Source organism: Girardinichthys multiradiatus, chromosome 13, assembly GCF_021462225.1.
Source record: "Girardinichthys multiradiatus isolate DD_20200921_A chromosome 13, DD_fGirMul_XY1, whole genome shotgun sequence".
NCBI classification, from domain to species: Eukaryota; Metazoa; Chordata; class Actinopteri; order Cyprinodontiformes; family Goodeidae; genus Girardinichthys; species Girardinichthys multiradiatus.
Window position 1 is genome coordinate 36,449,298 of NC_061806.1, and position 19,503 is coordinate 36,468,800.

Consider the following 19,503-nt stretch of genomic DNA (forward strand, 5'->3'; position numbering starts at 1 on the left):
AACTTTTACCGCCTCATTTAGGGACTCCCTTTGAAGGTTGAGCTTGACTGCTTGCCGATGTTGAGAGAACGGTAAAAGGACTGAGATCATGATAGACTTCAGATGCTACTATCCACTTCCCTTTCTCTATAGCAAGTACCATCTACCCAGTAACCCAGTTCAGAAACAACAGAGCCCAACTACTGAAATTTCAGTGGTCCAGCTTTCATTTATGAAGAAAGAGCCTACTGAACCTCTTTAGATATCTTCCTGATCCGAATTGAAAGGCTAATGTTTTTTCCCTCATGGGTTGGGATATGCATGAATTCCTGCATATAAAAGTTAAACATGCCAATGGAAAAAAAGGTGAATATTTTAGGAAGGTTTTTACGCGTCTACACAGTTTTGGTGCAGATTTTAATTGAACACTGGTCCAATCTTCCCACATGTTTACCTGAGTTACAATCTATCCATTGATCAAGTAGAAGCAATTATTTAAATCATTTTTATTTACTCTTTAAGCCCCCCAAAAATGACCTTATCTGTTTTTTATTTGTGTCTCATTTATAAGTGTGCCCTGGCCAAGATGGCTGCAGCTCATCACAGAACTTAAATACAGCACACATGAGGAAGTTTAAACATGCCAAAAAACATAAAAGTTCTTACAGTTGTGATCCTAAAAAGACATTGGTCCTGTAAAAAAAAACGTTTTTTTTATTAATCTCGTTCTGCAGGGACAAATGATCCAAAAAATGTGCCAAAAAAATGAATCAAACAACATAACAGGAACTACAACATTCCCCACAGTAGTTTACAGCATTTGAAGTTTCTCTATTAATTTCTCTGTTGCCATATCTGTTGTTTTTCAATACCAGTCATTGAAAAGTTTCTTTGTAGCTCAATATTAAAGAGTTACGCCTTTTATCTGAAAGAAACTACGTGTTGCGTATATTATTTCTCCATATTTTGTTTCTAACATCATGTTTAAAGACGGCAAGAAAGGTGGGCTCCTTCGAAGCAAATCTTAACGAAATTTAGAGCAAACAATTGTTTGCCTTGTACTCATTATGTGTCCTAACACTATGTTGTATACAAGTTGTTTTATTGTGAAATTTTTGAACCACAAATGTATTTGATGTTTTTCTTTTGTTTTACAACAAAAAGAAAAACATCAGGCAAATCCTTTTTTTTTTGAGTAGAAAGAAGTCATTTGACTTCTTCTCATAATTATGCAAAAGAAAAAGAAATAAATAGCCTGATTAATTAAATAAACCATTGAGTCTGCTGAAGCCCAGTGACAATCATTATAATCATTACTGTCATTCTGTTGAGTAAATTTTATGAATAATATAACACTGCATAAAAACGGATAAACTAGCTTTTCCCATTGCCTCTGATTTCAACGTAACTGTGGTGCCCTGCTGCCCTCCACTGTTTCATTTTGTAATTATAAAGTAATAAGTGTTATTTACCTGTCAGGACAATCATAATAAGCCAAACCAAATTTATATAGTTTCTAAAAATCTGGTAAACGATTGTTGAAGACCAAGTTTAATAAGCTCAGTGGTGGCTAGTATTACACTATGCTTGGTGCTTTGTGTTTTTTTTTTTGTTTGTTTGTTTGTTTGTTTGTTTTTTTGGAAAACAATTTGCCTAATGTCAGTCAGTCAGTCATTTTCTACCACTTATTCCATAGTGGGTCATGGGGGAGCTGGTGCCTATCTCCAGCAGTCTATGGGCGAGAGGCGGGGTACAACCTAGACAGGTTGCCAGTCCATCGCAGGGCAACACACAAACAACCATGCACACACTCATTCATACACCTAAGGGCAATTTAGAGAGACCAATTAACCTAACAGGCATGTCTTTGGAGCCTAATGTCCCATTTATTAAAAATTAGTTTTGGGCTTTTCTTTATTTCTGCGTTCAATGCTAAATATGACAAAATTATAATTATTTTCTTCATAATGGACTCTTTTTATACCATCATTTCAGGTTTTTTGCCTATTTTGCACGTCATGGCACTATTTTAATAAACTAAATATTTGATCATCTACTAGTAACATTATGCAGGAATATGGTATAATATGGGGGGTTTATTTTGACCTATAACCTGTAGGGTATAAGTTTAACTAGTGTTTCTACCCAGTAGGTATGAATGCATAATCTTTTCTGTATAACTTGTTCGTTACTCGTTATTTTCTGCCCCATTGTTCAGTTTGGGGTGTTTTGGAGGGTACATTTTTAAAACCTGGCAGTAATAGAAATATAACTTATAAATTTACTGTAAACCTTTGTATCAATACTTTAAATATGGTCTAAAAAGGACTGGGAACTTTATCTAGAAAGTGTGGAATTTGTGGTCTATATGTAAGGCCTGATCGCTATAGAAAAATCTGCTATAACTTCACTGGAGATGTTAGTGTTTATATTTTAAACACTGGCAATAAAGCACTGAGAAGTGTGAAAAATTGACTGGAAATGTATTGAATTTTGAGATACAATGGGAAGAAATCTTGATAGCAATTTTGTTTGCATTTACTGCCTTAAAAACCTCAGTTGTCCCACATCAGCGCATGTTTAACATTTTGGTAGATGTTTCCTTTTAAAGTTAATCCCAGAAATGAATGTTAATTGTTGTGCTCGTTTGTTTCGCAGCTTGTCCAGCGCTTCAGAGTCCAGCTGTGAGGGGATGGAGGAACGCAGAGAGGAACTAAAGGTCTGGCTCTTACAGTTTCAACTCTTAATACACGCTGAGACAGGGACATGCATTAAGATGCAATGACAGTTAAGGGTTGATGGTGAGGGAGGAGTTCCAGCCTTTAGGCTAAAATGTGCCCTAAATCCAGAGCCCACTGAAACTCCACAGGCAACATCATGAGTGGACCTATATCTAATGATTAAAAGGATCAGACGTTATATAACACTGTTCTCACCAGGCGGACTTATTCCAGTCTTGGAGGTTGCATGAAAGGAGGATTCTGACCTGCGTGAATGAGCCGCGCTCCATTTAAGCCGATGCTCGCACTCGGCTCTCTAACTTCTATCCCCTCTCTTATGCTGTCATTTAGTCAGTCCCTCCATTCTGACAGCTTATATTTTAAAGCCACCATATCTGCACAGAGTTTAGAGAGACAAACAGAAGAGGGATGAAGATGAACGGAAAGAATAAAAAGCTGAAAAGCTGTGGTAAGATATTCTAGAGGTTATAAATTACTTTCAAAGAGAGAGGAGAGAGATGGAGATTAATGTGTTGGCTGAAAATGTTGCTATGTAATTTAAGACACCTGTATACTTTTTATTATTTCTGGACGCCTGGAAAGAAGTAAGCTACAATATTTATCAGTTCTGATTGGTTGCTTTGGATTTGGCACCAATAAGGAGCAACTCTTTATTTGAAGAAAAGCTTATTGTCGATATCTGCTCCTACACACCACATAATCATGCTTTTTTTCCCGCCATCTCTCCTCAGGAACAGACTGAGGACGGTGTTTCAGAGGGAAGCGAAGGGTTGCGCCACTCTGCCAGGTTATCTGGCCTGACGGCGCAGCTGCAGGCGCTCAGGAATGCTCTGCACCACAAATACAACCAAGAGGTGGCTGCTCTCAAAGAGCAGCACAGCAGTGAGCTCAGAAGACTTAGAGAAGAGAGGGAGCACTGGGAAGACAGAGGAGAGATAAAGCTGGATCTCAATGGTGTAAACGGGGCTGGAAGCTCCATGGAGAGCCTCGGGGCAGCTGGACAGGTCCTCGTGGAGGAGAGGCTGCATCAGGAGATGGTGGAGGAGGAAGTTGCAAAGGTAGTAACTGCTTATTTCTAATACAAATGTTGCATCTAACCTGCAAAGGTTTTGTTTGAATAATAAGAGAGAATTTACATATAAATATACATTTTCTTGTTTTTTGTGGACAAATTTTGGTTTGTAGACTTCTTTTTGCTTACATCTTTGAACAAAAACTGCACATACAGGGTCATAGTAACAAAATAACCACCCAAAAGCATTTTTTAGCACTTGTTAACCTTTATTGTATTTAATCGCACAAATAAAATCTAAAGAGCATATTTTGGGTCCCTGTTTCCTGACAGGCCATAGTTCAGATGTCTGTGGAGTTCGCTCAGCAGACTGAGCTGGCTCGAATCAAAAAAAGTGCCAGCCAGACAAGCACCTCCATGCAGACCCAGATGGATGACGAGGAAGTCGATGGGGAGGTGGAGGAGCAGACTCCAAGGGCTTCCCCGCCTGCGGGCGTCTGGTTAGAGGAACCGGAGAGAGAAAAATTGGAACGGGAACTGGAAGAGAGGAACACTGAGATCAGAAAGCTAAAGGTGGAGCTGCAGAAAACTAAATTTGAGCAGGTCAGTCAGGCTTTGTCGCTTAAATGTGTTTTACAGTCTACCCAGTCCACATGTAACAGATTCCTTCACAACATCTGTCATTAATTATCAAATCTATTGGACTGGCTTCAGTTCACAATCCTTTTTCAGATTTCACCTGCAGTGAATTGGTTGATAACGCAATCAACCAATTCACTTGGTTGATACCACTGAATCAAAATGCAATATATGTTTATATACAAAATAATTAAATATTTCTAAAAGTTTTATTTTGATGATTTAAATTAACCCATTACATTGTATTTAAATTGATGCACACCTTTTTTACGTCATCGTTACATTTACTACTGCCGAGGATTAAGTTTTGTTAAATAATAATACTAATAAAGAGTAGAATATTTACATGCTGTACAGGTCCTTCTAAAAAAATTAGCATATTGTGATAAAGTTCATTATTTTCCATAATGTAATGATGAAAATTTAACATTCATATATTTTAGATTCATTGCACACTAACTGAAATATTTCAGGTCTTTTATTGTCTTAATACGGATGATTTTGGCATACAGCTCATGAAAACCCAAAATTCCTATCTCACAAAATTAGCATATCATTAAAAGGGTCTCTAAACGAGCTATGAACCTAATCATCTGAATCAACGAGTTAACTCTAAACACCTGCAAAAGATTCCTGAGGCTTTTAAAACTCCCAGCCTGGTTCATCACTCAAAACCCCAATCATGGGTAAGACTGCCGACCTGACTGCTGTCCAGAAGGCCACTATTGACACCCTCAAGCAAGAGGGTAAGACACAGAAAGAAATTTCTGAACGAATAGGATGTTCCCAGAGTGCTGTAACAAGGCACCTCAGTGGGAAGTCTGTGGGAAGGAAAAAGTGTGGCACAAAACGCTGCACAACGAGAAGAGGTGACCGGACCCTGAGGAAGATTGTGGAGAAGGGCCGATTCCAGACCTTGGGGGACCTGCGGAAGCAGTGGACTGAGTCTGGAGTAGAAACATCCAGAGCCACCGTGCACAGGCGTGTGCAGGAAATGGGCTACAGGCGCCGCATTCCCCAGACCTGGGCTACAGAGAAGCAGCACTGGACTGTTGCTCAGTGGTCCAAAGTACTTTTTTCGGATGAAAGCAAATTCTGCATGTCATTCGGAAATCAAGGTGCCAGAGTCTGGAGGAAGACTGGGGAGAAGGAAATGCCAAAATGCCAGAAGTCCAGTGTCAAGTACCCACAGTCAGTGATGGTCTGGGGTGCCGTGTCAGCTGCTGGTGTTGGTCCACTGTGTTTTATCAAGGGCAGGGTCAATGCAGCTAGCTATCAGGAGATTTTGGAGCACTTCATGCTTCCATCTGCTGAAAAGCTTTATGGAGATGAAGATTTCATTTTTCAGCATGACCTGGCACCTGCTCACAGTGCCAAAACCACTGGTAAATGGTTTACTGACCATGGTATCACTGTGCTCAATTGGTCTGCCAACTCTCCTGACCTGAACCCCATAGAGAATCTGTGGGATATTGTGAAGAGAACGTTGAGAGACTCAAGACCCAACACTCTGGATGAGCTAAAGGCCGCTATCGAAGCATCCTGGGCCTCCATAAGACCTCAGCAGTGCCACAGGCTGATTGCCTCCATGCCACGCCGCATTGAAGCAGTTATTTCTGCAAAAGGATTCCCGACCAAGTATTGAGTGCATAACTGTACATGATTATTTGAAGGTTGACGTTTTTTGTATTAAAAACACTTTTCTTTTATTGGTCGGATGAAATATGCTAATTTTGTGAGATAGGAATTTTGGGTTTTCATGAGCTGTATGCCAAAATCATCCATATTAAGACAATAAAAGACCTGAAATATTTCAGTTAGTGTGCATTGAATCTAAAATATATGAATGTTAAATTTTCATCATGACATTATGGAAAATAATGAACTTTATCACAATATGCTAATTTTTTTAGAAGGACCTGTATATTGTTCTAATTTCCTGTGCTTGGCTCTCAACGTAAATATTGGTTAATGTGTTTTTTATTCAGTAGGTTGTTTACCTGTTTGAAACTCTGTGTTGTTGATATTTTTGGTCTCTCTCTACTATTAAAAAAATGGTTTAGGAAAAGTAATAGTATTTTTATTATTGACTGTCCAATGTGCCGCATCTCTTTTGCATTATCCCAGAACAGCTTCTGGTTGACTGATAAGCCCCCTGAAACAGCTCCCCTCCCTGAAGCTCAGGTTCCTGAGCTGAGTCTAACTAAGACCCAGTCTAATTAATGTTGAGATTTCGTTGTGAGAAATTGTTCGTTTGTGCTGCAACTTAGAGAAGCCAGATACACTGCAACTAAATTTTCATAAATGTGACTCAAATGTCACAACAGTGACCTGATTATAATAAGGCAGGGGTGTTCAAAGTGAGGCAGGGGGGCCACTTGCGGCCCCTGGACTGATTTTGTAAGTCTCCTGACTCCCGTCACTTCAAGAATGAGCATTCAAGTGGCTGATGCCTGTATTCGTTTTTCAATAGCCTTGCTTTTCTATTTAAATTCTTAGTGAATAAAACCAAATCTAGTCAGTGATTTTTTTTCTTTTCTTAACTGAAAAATCTACTTTCATAAATTCAAAAAATTGAATTACTTCATTTGTTTGATCAAAATATTGCATACTTAGTTTTATTATTAGGCAGGTAAAACAATTCAAAATACATATTTTTGTGATTTATTATAATTTTTTTATTATATATTTTCAGGCCGCAAATACTTTTGACTTGTTGATTCTAGCTAACATGAGAAAACGTTTTGTCTCCAGTAAATTTAGGTAACTTAATCTTAGTCTACATACAGTGTGCAGGCGCTGGGCCTGTCTTTTGAGCAGTCCATTAAAAAAGGAGTGCATTAAACATTTTACACATGTAGTGTACAATATGGGCTTCATCATTAATGATGCAGGTAAAATTGTCATTTTTGGAACCATCCAAATATAGTTTAATCCTCTTGTTAAATCGCTAGCTCTTATTGGAATTTTGTACATATTTTAGCCTTTTGGTTTTGTTTTACTGTTCCTATTGTCTACTTCAGGTGTTTTTACAGAAAATGCCTGATCGATACCTCCTCTGAGCAACAAATGAAATATGTAGCAGGATAAGATGCATTTTGGCTGCATTTCCACCAGGGGGAGCTCTTATCTATGTCTGTCTCTTTCCCTCAGGTGCACCTGTTGCCATAGCAGCACAAAGATACTAGTGTTTCTCTGGTCGCTGAGGGAGTTAAATTGTGTCGTTGTGCTCATAAGCAGGCAGTGTTTCTGCCCATGCGCTGCTGTGGCTTCTTTGAATCTACTTTTACTAATGTTCGCGCACGCAATGTTGCGGTTTCCAATGCAGTTCAGTTTTCAGAAGCCTGTTTGTTATGCTGAAACTTTGAAATGACGGGGCTGCTGTCTGTGTTCTCTCTGCTCCCCGTCCAGGCCTTAAAGAAGAGAGACGATGATGAGAAGCAAGATGGGGAAGGAGAGGAAGATTCAGATCACACACCTGTAACTGGAAGACTCAAAATATCAAAGCAGGATGATGGGGAGTCTTCAGATAAAGATACTGAAAGGTATAGCGGCATTTATACAAAATTATTCTGAATGACGTAAACGTTTTGCACATATGCTGGACCACATGTTTACAACAATCTTAATCAAATAAACCGGCTAACATGCATTTTATTCCCACAATATTTCATTGTGTTTTCAGAAACTTGCCCTGTGAAGCCAACAAAAAGCTCAGCCAAGTGCTTGTAGATGTACTGAAGACAACCGCTGCTGCTGAGGAAACTTTAGGCCTCCACATGCAAAGATTGCTTGAAGCGTCAGCTGGAGTGCAGCCTCCTGAGTCAACCACACAGGCAGAAACCTGCCACAGTGACGATGCAGGCAAGTAACATCAAGCTTCAGAAAATATTTGGGTTAACCCTCTGCTGCTTATTGGTAAGACAGTTAGGAGAATCCAACTTAAGATCTTCTAGATGGCTGGATGCCGGAAAATTAATTATACATGCAGTGGGCGGTGCACCTCTGCATTACTCTAAAATGTTCATTTGTTGTCCATTTTAACACAACCGGATCTAAACGTGCTGTAAACTGAGAGATTCTAATTCCCAATCAGGTTTTTGACTAATAAAATAAACTGGATGACCACAAATGTTTCGGTTGTAACAGATAATCTGATTTAAACCACATACGAATAACATGTTAAATATTAAATATAGCAACCACTGAGTTCAGACTGTGTTGCTGGCAATTATCACTGAAATCTCAGCAACGTTGTTCCAGATATTATCTTGTAATCGTAATGGATAAACTGGGATACCGTGATGTCTTTCTGTTTTCTTCTCCATAAAAACCACATAATGAGTCAGTTTCTGCAGGCATGTGTTGTGTTATAACAAACAAACTCAACACATTTACATGCAAATAAGACAGCGGACAGATAATTTTTTTTATTTCCCATTTCACACAAATTGCATCATGAAAGTAAAATACAGTGTCTCATTTTATCAAGCTAACTAATTTATTGTTCCTCCAACACTAAAACAATTCCTGCTTCTATTAACAAAAAAGTACAGCCAGCTTTTAGAAAATGTTAGCAGATCAATCTGCTGCTGGAGCAAATTAATTCTGGATTAATTGTGTGGATTCCAGTGTTTAAATCTCTCTCTCCCTCCCTGTACCCACATTAATTTATAATAAATGGCTATTTAAAAAGATATTAATGCTTTAATCCTTTAAAATCATTAAAGTTTTCACCATAAGCAGTACTGTGTTATTCCACAGTGCATTCACTGGTAGATTAAACACGTGTCACAGCTGATTTAATCATATACATTCATGCAAATTAAAATTCCTTGTTGAATTATATGTCTGCATTTGTATATGCAGTCCAGGTGACAGTTTATGTAATCTGTGTTTTCATGGAAATACATTTGAGATATAGTTTAGCAGCAATTTTCCTGTTGAAACAAAACATTGTATACAGAAGAGAACCATTGGAGCGGGTGTCCACGTCAATAAACTCAGTGCCTCTGCAACAACTAATGCACATCAACTGTAATCAACTACCAAATTACTTCAACTTACTTTGTCTTTTACATTTGTATTGTTTAAGATGATTGCAAATCTCTTGCAAGTTTTATATACATATATAACTAATTTTATGAATACCTGCACAAGCCAGCCATTATAAAGCATCTACTTCTTTATGGTTCTGCTCTGTTTTCAGTCTCTAATCTGACAGCCTGTGCAGCTTAGCTGTTAACCCTCCTCCTCTTGTTGTGATGTTTTATGAAAATAAGAAAGTAAATAGCTAAATGTGGATTTCTCATTTAAACCAGGTGACGTGTCCCTTGTTCAACAGTAATGATTAGCACATATTTGCATTCTGGTCCATCCAGTTTATGAGCTATACATAAATATTCCTGTGAAACCTTGATCTGTGACTTGATTAGCCTGTATTCCCTTTCATTTACGCAATAAACATGATTTTGTCATTGTGGTTTTGGGAGTTTGATGTACACCTCTGCAAGAAGGTTTTAAGAAAGTCACAATATGAAGACATTCATACAAATAAAACAGATTTCTGTTGTCTGATTCCACAGAAACTTGCCAGAGCAGGGAAACTGGTGCCAACACAAGGCTCTGGTCTGGTAAGTTGGAGGTTGAAGAGGGTCTGGAGATGTCCCGACAGATGATGGACAGGCTGCTCCTTGGGGCAGAATCACAGCTCTGGAACGAGGAATATTTTCTGGGCATCAGCGGAAGACTTCAGATAGCTGTGGAGAAGATGTTGATGACCATCACAGACACAACTAACCAGGTATAAACCCATTATTTGTGTCAGAATTCATATTGTTGAGTTTTGCTCATACATTACTGAATGGAGAGGTCATTTAATTTGTCTCTCCTCTACAAGTTTAAACTAAATCACTGGAAAGCATGACAAGAATTTGAAGAACACAAGTAAAGCAACAGCGATGTGTTTAAATGTGGCAACGTAGTCCTAGTTCAGATCGGTGTCTGCTTGAGAATCTGTGGTAAACCCTTTGATTGCTGTACACCATAGGACAAATCTTGCTCTAAGGAGCTGATGCAGTTTTATGTTGAGGAATCAGCCAAAACTTTGAGTGTCTAAATGTTAAAAGTCTTTTTATGTGCGTCACTATCAGCTGGAAGGTGTCAACTAAGAATGGGGGGTTTGAAGTTGACCCACACCTGTTTCACCTTTATCCACCTGGCGAGGCAGTAACAGGCCTGTTATGAGCAGAAAGGTTCAAACTGGACTAGGGAATAATGTGACGTAGTGATATATGACAAAGCTAAGACAACACCTTGAGTCTACTGGTGCAAACTGAGCAGACACCTGATTGTCCCCCACTTTGTGGCTAATCTGATTAATACACTGATCAGCTGAATCTGATGCAGATGAACACGTTGCGATGGACAAGTTTGTATCTGTATTCAAAGTGCAGAATGCATTTAGAGTTCACACACATTTTATACATATTTATTGGCTGAATGCAGGGAGTCGTAGGCCACTCCCCTTTGATTCCAGAATTCTAGCTGCATGCTTTGAAAGCACACACAGCCAGTGATTTCACCTGATTGACTTAGATGGTGTAAAGGGACAAAAGGATTCTTGGTTTTTGGGGAACCATAATGTGGAGGGGCCTATTTTTTTTGGTTTCTTTTCATATAAATTAATATACTAACAAGTTGGCTTGTAGAGTGTAAAGAATTTATTTAACAGCATAAAAGCCCAAATAAACAAACCGCTACAAGGTCTGCTTATATGTTCTTATGTGTCTGTGCTTCTAAGTTGTCAGTAAACAGAAAGCTCTAGTGAGACATTCATGCTTTCAAAACATTTAAAAGAACTCTAAACACTATTAACCCCCCACCCGTGGGTTTCTGCGCCTGTTCATTGGGAGACATAATGGGGATGAGATGGCAGAATGTGTCTAGAATTCACACACAAAAGAGCTGCCTCATTCCCAGTGGTTGCCTGTAGATACGAGCAGTATTTACACAGAGCTTTTTGTGTTTGCCGAGCAGCCTATCCTGGTCCGGACTCGCTGAGCAGCTCCACCCCCGCAGGGTGTCCATGTAGCGCTCCCGCTGTGTACTGTGTCAGCCCACAGAGACAGGGCCAGTTTAACTAGGCCATTGAGCGTGTTACAGTAACTGGCTGCACAACTCATCTCTCCCTCTGGCTGGAATTCATGCATTATTCACGCTAAAATGGGTTGTGTCTTGATGGTCTAAAAATAGCTTTAAAGACGTGAAACAAAGCGTTGCTGCTGTTTAGGTATCATCTACATGAAGAGTTGATACCTAATTTATTGAACAGTATTTTTAGTCATCTTTGTGTAGTGTGAGTAATAAGAAAACTTAGCAGGAACTGGTAATTAATCAATTTATTATTAATCCAAATAAGGTCTGTTTACTAAATATTTTATTAATTTTCTTGTGCATTTTCAGCTGTAGGCTTAAAGTAGGGAATTGAAGCCTCAAAATAGAAATTGACCTGGGGAAAGTCTGGTATATACCAAGAGTCTACCAAAAAGGAATTTACATCCTAATTTTGATGTGTTCTCATTATTTATCTTAGAAGGGAAATTTAAAAGGAGAATGAATTCAAAGTCCTGGAACTACTTTAAATGTGTCAGTGTTCAACTCCAGAACTGCCTGGGATAAAACTAACAGGGTCAGATGCAACAGTTTACTTTTTCAGAACCAACTTGAATTTCTGCTTCTGTGATTCTGTCAGCTCCCTTTCTAATTCTCTGCTACAGGGATAACCAGCTTTTCAGCAGTTGTCTGCCTAGAGGTCACTCTGGCCACTATTGGTCCGAGGGGTTGGATGTCTTGTTGGTTTCCGACTTTAGATTCAGAACCACTTTGTATTCGGTAGTCTGTGCTTTTTCTGTCTGAGTTGGAACCCAGCACTTATTCCTTTGTAGGCGAAGCTTCCTGGGAAGGAGACGTCAGGAAGGCTGATCAGCCAATCGGAGGCAGACTTGGATTAATGTGACAGCCAGTAATTGAAATGAGTTAAAATTTTGTTCCTAAGCCACATTCTTTAAACTTGAGAGACCAAAAATATCAACATTCTATCACTAGATAAAATATACGCTCTTGACTACAGCTGTTTTTAACTTCAAAAATTTATTTAATGATTAAAGCTATAACATTTTTTACATAAGCAAAATAAAATCTTTCATGCCAAAATAGGCTATTTGGACTTAAGCCTAAATATTTTGTGGTATTTTACTGCAGCAACCATAAAAGTAAAAATAAAAAAATATATATCTAAAACAGCCAGAGCCATGCAAAACAAATACTGCTCTGTAAAAACATCATTATCAACAAGGCTATTTCAGTGTACAAGTTACATTAAATAGTGTGATTCTACTGCAAATATGTTAATATTAAAACATGTTTTTCCGATAGTAATAGAGCGATATGATAACTGCTCAACCCTACATTCATGTAGGAACATTTTGACACGTATTGACAAACTAAATGTATTTTGACTTGTCGAGGTAATAAAATAGTTGATTTCGTGGAGATTGCCTGGATACTTCCTGCATGAACGGACTACGAGAAACAGTTCTTGTAGGTTAAAGGTCAAACCTAATACATTTGCAAGCACTACATTTGTCCTTAGTACACACACTCACACATTTCTTTGGTGTATTTTATTTCAGGTCACACAGTTCTTATACAATATTGAAAATTTCAGATGATTTCGACTTTTATATGTCACAAAGATTAACAGTTTATAAAAAGCCTTAAAATCTTTTTATATAACTCAATAACTTCTGCAATCAGAAAACATTTATTTGAAGAATAGTCCCCTTGTTAATAGGTGATTACAACCAGCAGATCTTCTCTAAGTACACATCCTTGAAAGCACAATAAATGTCTGATCAACTGAGACTCTAATGGTTCCTTCAATAATTTCCTGTTGCTATTGATCTCCTGTACATTTGTCTTGACTGTTGTTGAATCATCAAGTCGTTAACAGAGACCGATGTAACAAGCCAGATCAGGAATGTTAGGTGTCTTTGTTGAGCCGTGGCTTGTAAATTATTTGCCCTTTGGTAGGTGTTTGTTCCCTGATTGCTCACTGCCTTTACCTACCAGTGCGAGATAGAAATTGCTCATTTGACAGCAGACTGAGAGGCAGCACGTCACTCTGTCTTAACCCTTCTTAAATGGTTATTTTTGCTGCTTCAGTGGGAAGAATGTCTGGTTTGACAGCTTTCTGAAAAATGGGCGTGTGTTTTCTGTGGTTATTTGTGTGCTCGATCTGTTTGCAAATCTACCCTGTCCACTGGACTTAAGAAGAATTGAAGCCACACCTGATGTCTCCTCCCACTTTTTCTGAGAAGGATCCTGCTGTGTGTTTAGAGTAGGAAGTAGAGAAAAGCACCCTCTTCTAAAGGCTCACAGTTACATGTTTTTAAACTTTCAAGGATAAGCAGATAGATTCTAGTAACATTATAGTTTGTGTGAATATGTTTTGCAAGGATTCTTTGAAGGAAGTAGAAAGGAAAGACTGAGTGAGTGACTTTCCAATCTGAGCGCTGTCATTACACCCTCAACCGGTTGATGTCTGGACCAGTCAATTAGAAGGGGCCCCTGAGAGGCTCCCATGCAGGTTGGGGCTGCTACAGCGTCAGGGTATTGTTAATGAATCTCCAGAGAGTGAGTGAGGGAGCAGAGAGAAAGGAGAGCAGAGGGGGTGTGAGCTTTACTGAGCGGCGTAATATGGTTTCACTCTGAAGAAAGAAGGTCACAGACAACACGGAGCGAGAAGCGGAGGTCTACACACGGAAAACGAAGGGAAGAAATGCTCGCTTTTATGTTTACCCACTTTCTGTTGTATTCAGGAGTGGATTTTAGGTTGCTGGACCTGGATCTGATTTCAACCTGCTGCAGAGGATGACACTTTATTGCAGGACTATAAAAACTCTTCTGTTTCCTGAAAGATTTCTATTCTCGAAGCTTACCTGGAGCTGCATGTGATTGAGATGACGTGAATGTCACCTTCTTCAAACAATGTTTACTCTTCCTCCATGTGTGTGCAAAACACATAGAGACTGTTGCTGGGAGCCATCCACAACATATATCACTGGTTCATTTCCCACTGGACTTTATTGCTACTTGCAGTGGACCTGCTAAGCCTAAAGGATCGTATGAGACGGAAGAGTCTTTTCATGAATCTGGATAGGAAACGAAATAAGGCTGGAAGTTTTGCCTGCCATGGATTCCTATCGCTCATACTGGAACTCGAGCATGCAGAGCAGCACGTGGCTGGAGGGGGAGGACCAAGATGTGTACGAGGTGGAATCCCGCGTACCCCTTCCTCGACCCTTCCCACTGTGCAGCACCTTGAATTCGAGAAACGCAGTGGTGGTCCAGACTCAGATCTCACATGTCAATCACAGGACTAATGGTCACGTTCTCAAAGTCATATCTAAAATCTCCCTGCCCACTCCTCCATATACAGTAAGTTGACATCCGTCAGCCCACAAATGTGCTTTTTAAATTATGAATAGAATGAGAGTTTGTGAATTTTTAACCTGCGAGTCTGGACGTTCCATGGGTTAATTTTATAGCCTGTTTTCTGCAGCTCAGGTCCAAACATGCAGATGTGATGTAAGCTGAATGTCTTTCCATGTAGGCACACAGCAGCACGGAGTAGCGGCGGCTCTCCTGACTCATTAGGTGAAAGATCATATGACTTCTCCTTTGTGGCAGGTTCACATTACCACTTCACCAGTTCCCACATCATCACAATAAGACCTTTGCTCAGAGAGATATGAAAATCTATGGAAAATGAGTCTGAGTGCACGGGCGGTTTATGCCGGTCTAACGCAATGATTTCCAAGTGTTTTTATAAGGAAAAACGTTGCCTCTGTCACCTGACTGACAGGTTTTATAGTGCTAATATAGCTAACGTATTTTACTGCAAAGCTGTTACATCAGCATGTTAGTTTTTAGACTAAGCTGCATTTTTTTGGCAGTGTTGCCGCCTGATTATCATAGAAGCTTTAACCTCTTTTTTTGCTGTAACTAATTTAAAGCGAGAAAAAAATGTTTATAAAACTTGTGCAGTTACAACATACAGAAACTTGTTTTCCAAACATTCTTGTTTAGAAACATTTTAGATTAATACGTTTATTGCTGTTGTGTGATTAGGTCTGTTTTCATCTGCATATTTCTTAGGATTAAGATTAATTTATGACCAACAGTAAAATAAACATTTAAAGTAATGATTTTAAGACAAATCTACTGGAACTGATGATCTGTGGAAAAATAATTACTTTAACTAAAATCTATTTTCTAATTATTTAATTAAGCAAAAACCTGCAAATAACTACAGGCTCAAAAGGGAAGTTTCATGATTTGGGAATAAACATTCAAGATACTGATTAAACAGATTAAATTTAAGATTTAGAAAGAATTTATCAGAATCTCAGAATTTAGTGCCTTTCTATGGTCCGAAATCAGGCTCTTCTCTCTCACAGAACCAACTGTTCTTCTCCTGTCCTGTTTCTCAGCTCAGTTTATGGGGAAACATCAGATTAAGCAACTGTTATTTCAGCAGGATGGCAACCCTGAGACCAGCAGTGGTTGGTTCTGGCCCAGGTCGTTGGAGGTCTTTGTGGATCCTCACTTTGGTTTTGGAGCTGGGTTGGTTATGAAGGAGAAACCACTTAAAGAAAGTTACTAAGCCACATTGGAGATATGTCCAAGGTGGATGAAGGGAATTTGAGTCTTACACGTGTTTTAACAAACATTGACAAACGTATATTTGCATACATCGCAAGCAAAAAAGACGAGGTTATTCTTCCTACACCTAATTGTCCGACAGGGACATTTCAAAGGGACCTGGATAAAGATCATCCCTGTAAGTTCAATTCAATTCAATTCAGTTTTATTTAAATAGCGCCAATTCACAACACATGTCATCTCAAGGCGCTTCACAAAAGTCAGGTACATACATTCCAATTAATCCTAACCATTGAACAGTGCAGTCAGTTAGTTATTTATTCAAATTGGATAAAAAGTTTTTCTATCTAAGGAAACCCAGCAGATTGCATCCAGTCAGTGACTTGCAGCATTCACTCCTCCTGGATGAGCATGTAGAGACAGTGGAAAGTCACTGGCGTTGACTTTGCAGCAATCCTTCATACTGAGCATGCATGTAGCGACAGTGGAGAGGAAAAACTCCCTTTTAACAGGAAGAAACCTCCAGCAGAACCAGGCTCAGTGTGAGCGGCCATTTGCCACGACTGACTGGGGGTTTGAGAGAACAGAACAGAGACACAAAAAGAACACAGAAGCACTGATCCAGGAGTACTTTCAATGGGAAGGAAAAGTAAATGTTAATGGATGTAGCTCCTTTAGTCGTTTCATCTAGAAAGAAAGAACAGATAAACTCTGAGCCAGTTTTGAAGGTTAGAGTCTGAAAGAGAGCACATAGAGTTAGTCACAGTAAAAGCTGCCACTGTCAAACAATTTAACATGACTCAACCCTCACTGAACCATTAAATTGATAGAAAAACATTCAGTCGGACACTATTTGCCTAAAATATTACACTGTGACAGCTGCAAAGATAAAGTCCTTCTGGTCACAAAATTCCCATCTTGTTCAACACTATTTCCTCCGTTTCTCCTTGTAGCTGGAGCATGCCCGGATGACCCAGACTGAACTGATGCGCGAGTCCTTCCGCCACAACCAGGAGATCACAGACCTGCTGCAGAAGCAGGAGGAGCTGCAGGAGAGGGTGACGGAGGAGGCTCGAGCCCGGGAGCAGCTGGCTCTGGAACTCCACCGCGCTGAGGGTTCGATTTTTATTTTTATATAAGATAATTTTCAATGTGTACTAAGAAGGCTTTGTATCTGGCATCGGACAGCTTTTATTGGGGTCAAAAATACATGAAATTCTCATAGGACTCTTGAAGAATATTCAGCTTCCATGACTACAAGTTAATTTGTAACAGTATTTCTTACACCCACGTGATGGCATTTCCTCCATTCCCTGCTACCATTTATTTCCTATTGAATATCGGTTTATTACACTTAGAATTAATTATTTGGGGAAATTCTGAAAATAAATAATCATAAAAATATTGAAATCTCATATAATCAGATTAAATATGATATTTTCTAAAGCTTTTATATTGCATCCTATTTCCATAAATTGTGCTGTTTTGAACCCAGTTTTGTATAGTTAGTTCCTATGAAATATAACAGATTATGACCCCTGATCAAACAAAGATAAATCAGAGAACCTCCTGCATCATTGCAACAACAACTGGGCCTTTTGTGAGACAAAAATGTATATTCTTTAAGGTAATTAGGAATTAGCCATTAATTACGTGCATTTGTTGTTGGTAAGAGGTAAACTGTTCAATTCATGTCGGTAGCGGCTGGTCCATAAGAGGTCAAATGTGTACACCAGGCCCATCTCATACACTTTCCTCTTTTGTCTTAAATCATTCGAATTTCCCCTCGGGGATCAATAAAGTATCTTTGAATTGAATTGAATTGAATTGTGGTTATCCAACAGGACAAGAATAATTTACTTCTCGTTCGCTTTGTAGAAACACTTAGCAGCAATGAGTTTATGGCCCTTTCTTATCTTAGATGATCCTTTACAAGACAGGGATCCTGTTTCTCTGTTTATGCTCGGTAATCTTTTAGAGGAGCACCAAATGTTTGTTGTCATAAAATAGCTTTGTACATCTACAAAACAGAAAGCTGTTTAATAAGAGTAAAAGACTGTGACTTTAGTTGAAAATATTATTTTGCATTAGCACCGTTTTAAATTGTCATTGTGGTGTTTTGTGGAATAAATGAATGTCCTTAGACACTATCCCTTTAAATAATGCTACACCCATTATGTAAACGTGATCTTACTGTGAAATGAAAACTGGTTTGAACATCATGTTTTGTTTCTTCATTAACTGGTTGGGAATGTTGGATATCTACTGGACTTGTTGTACAGTGAGCTGAAAGAGAAATATCTGCTCTATTGTGTTGGAAGATCCAGGTAAAAACTCCAGGGTGTGGCATTTTCAAACTGGTTTTCTATTAGTTTCAGCCTTGAAAGAAGATCCTTTTTCTGACAGATGGAATGTATTAAATGTCACAAACATGACCTGCTCATATTTGATTAAAACATATGATAATCAGATACTGTAGCTGGAAAACCATACTGTTACTAAAGTACAGTTGTAGTTTTCTGACACTGCTCTCTGCAGCTGTTGGATGATGTTTTTTCAGTCTTGAATTACTTGCATCTGACAGCTGAGTATTACAAAGATCTCTCCTTAGCCAAACTTTGCATAAGGTTTTGTGTCCTGTTGTGGGACCATTGGCATTTACAGTGCCTTGCAAAAGTATTCATACCCCTTGAAACTGTTTCCCTTTTTGTCACATTATAGCCGAATAAATCTGTATACTCCTTTGGGATTTTATGAGACTGAACGAACAGCGTGTGTGAACATCCATTTTGAAGTCTTGCCAGAGATTCTCAATTATATCTAGGTCTAAAGCTTTACCTGGCCATTATAACACAAGAATATGCTTTGACCTAAATCAAGAGTGTCCAAAGTCTGTCCTCAAGGAACGGTGTCTTGCATATTTTAGTTTCCCTGTTTAGCATTCCTGATTTCCATTGATTGCTGATTAACAAGCTTTTGCTGAACTGCAATCACCTGAATCAGCTATGTTAAAGAAGGGAAACACCTAAAACATGCAGGACAACGGCACTCAAGGACCGACTTTGGACACCCCTGATATAAATCATTCTGTCTTAACTCTGCCTGTATGTTTAGGATGGTTTACCTGCTGGAAGGTGAATTTCTACCCCCATCTTAAGTTTCTTGCAGCCTCCAGGGTTTTACTGTGTTTAGTTCAATCCATCTTCCCCTTAACTCAGATCAGCTTCATGCTCAAGAAAAGCATTCCCACTGCATGATGCTGCCACCACCACCTTTCACGTTTGGGATTTTGTTTTCAGGGCGATGTGCAGTGTTAGCCTTCCTTCCACACATAGCGTTTTACACATTGGCCAGAACGTTTCAGTTTGGTCTCTTCTAACCAGAGCATCCTGCTTCCACATATTT

General features: G+C 39.0%; 1 protein-coding gene across 2 annotated transcripts in view; it reads left to right on the forward strand.

Moving 5' to 3' along the window:
• akap9 (A kinase (PRKA) anchor protein 9) overlaps positions 1-19,503 on the forward strand; it is an 86,973-nt gene that overhangs the window by 24,104 nt on the left and 43,366 nt on the right. For both annotated transcript variants that reach the window (XM_047383692.1, XM_047383693.1), the window contains exons 16-22: positions 2,638-2,698; positions 3,452-3,778; positions 4,066-4,335; positions 7,783-7,916; positions 8,057-8,235; positions 9,957-10,174; positions 17,052-17,214. In XM_047383692.1, the coding sequence (XP_047239648.1) occupies positions 2,638-2,698; positions 3,452-3,778; positions 4,066-4,335; positions 7,783-7,916; positions 8,057-8,235; positions 9,957-10,174; positions 17,052-17,214 (1,352 nt within the window). The remainder of the gene's footprint in view (positions 1-2,637; positions 2,699-3,451; positions 3,779-4,065; positions 4,336-7,782; positions 7,917-8,056; positions 8,236-9,956; positions 10,175-17,051; positions 17,215-19,503) is intronic.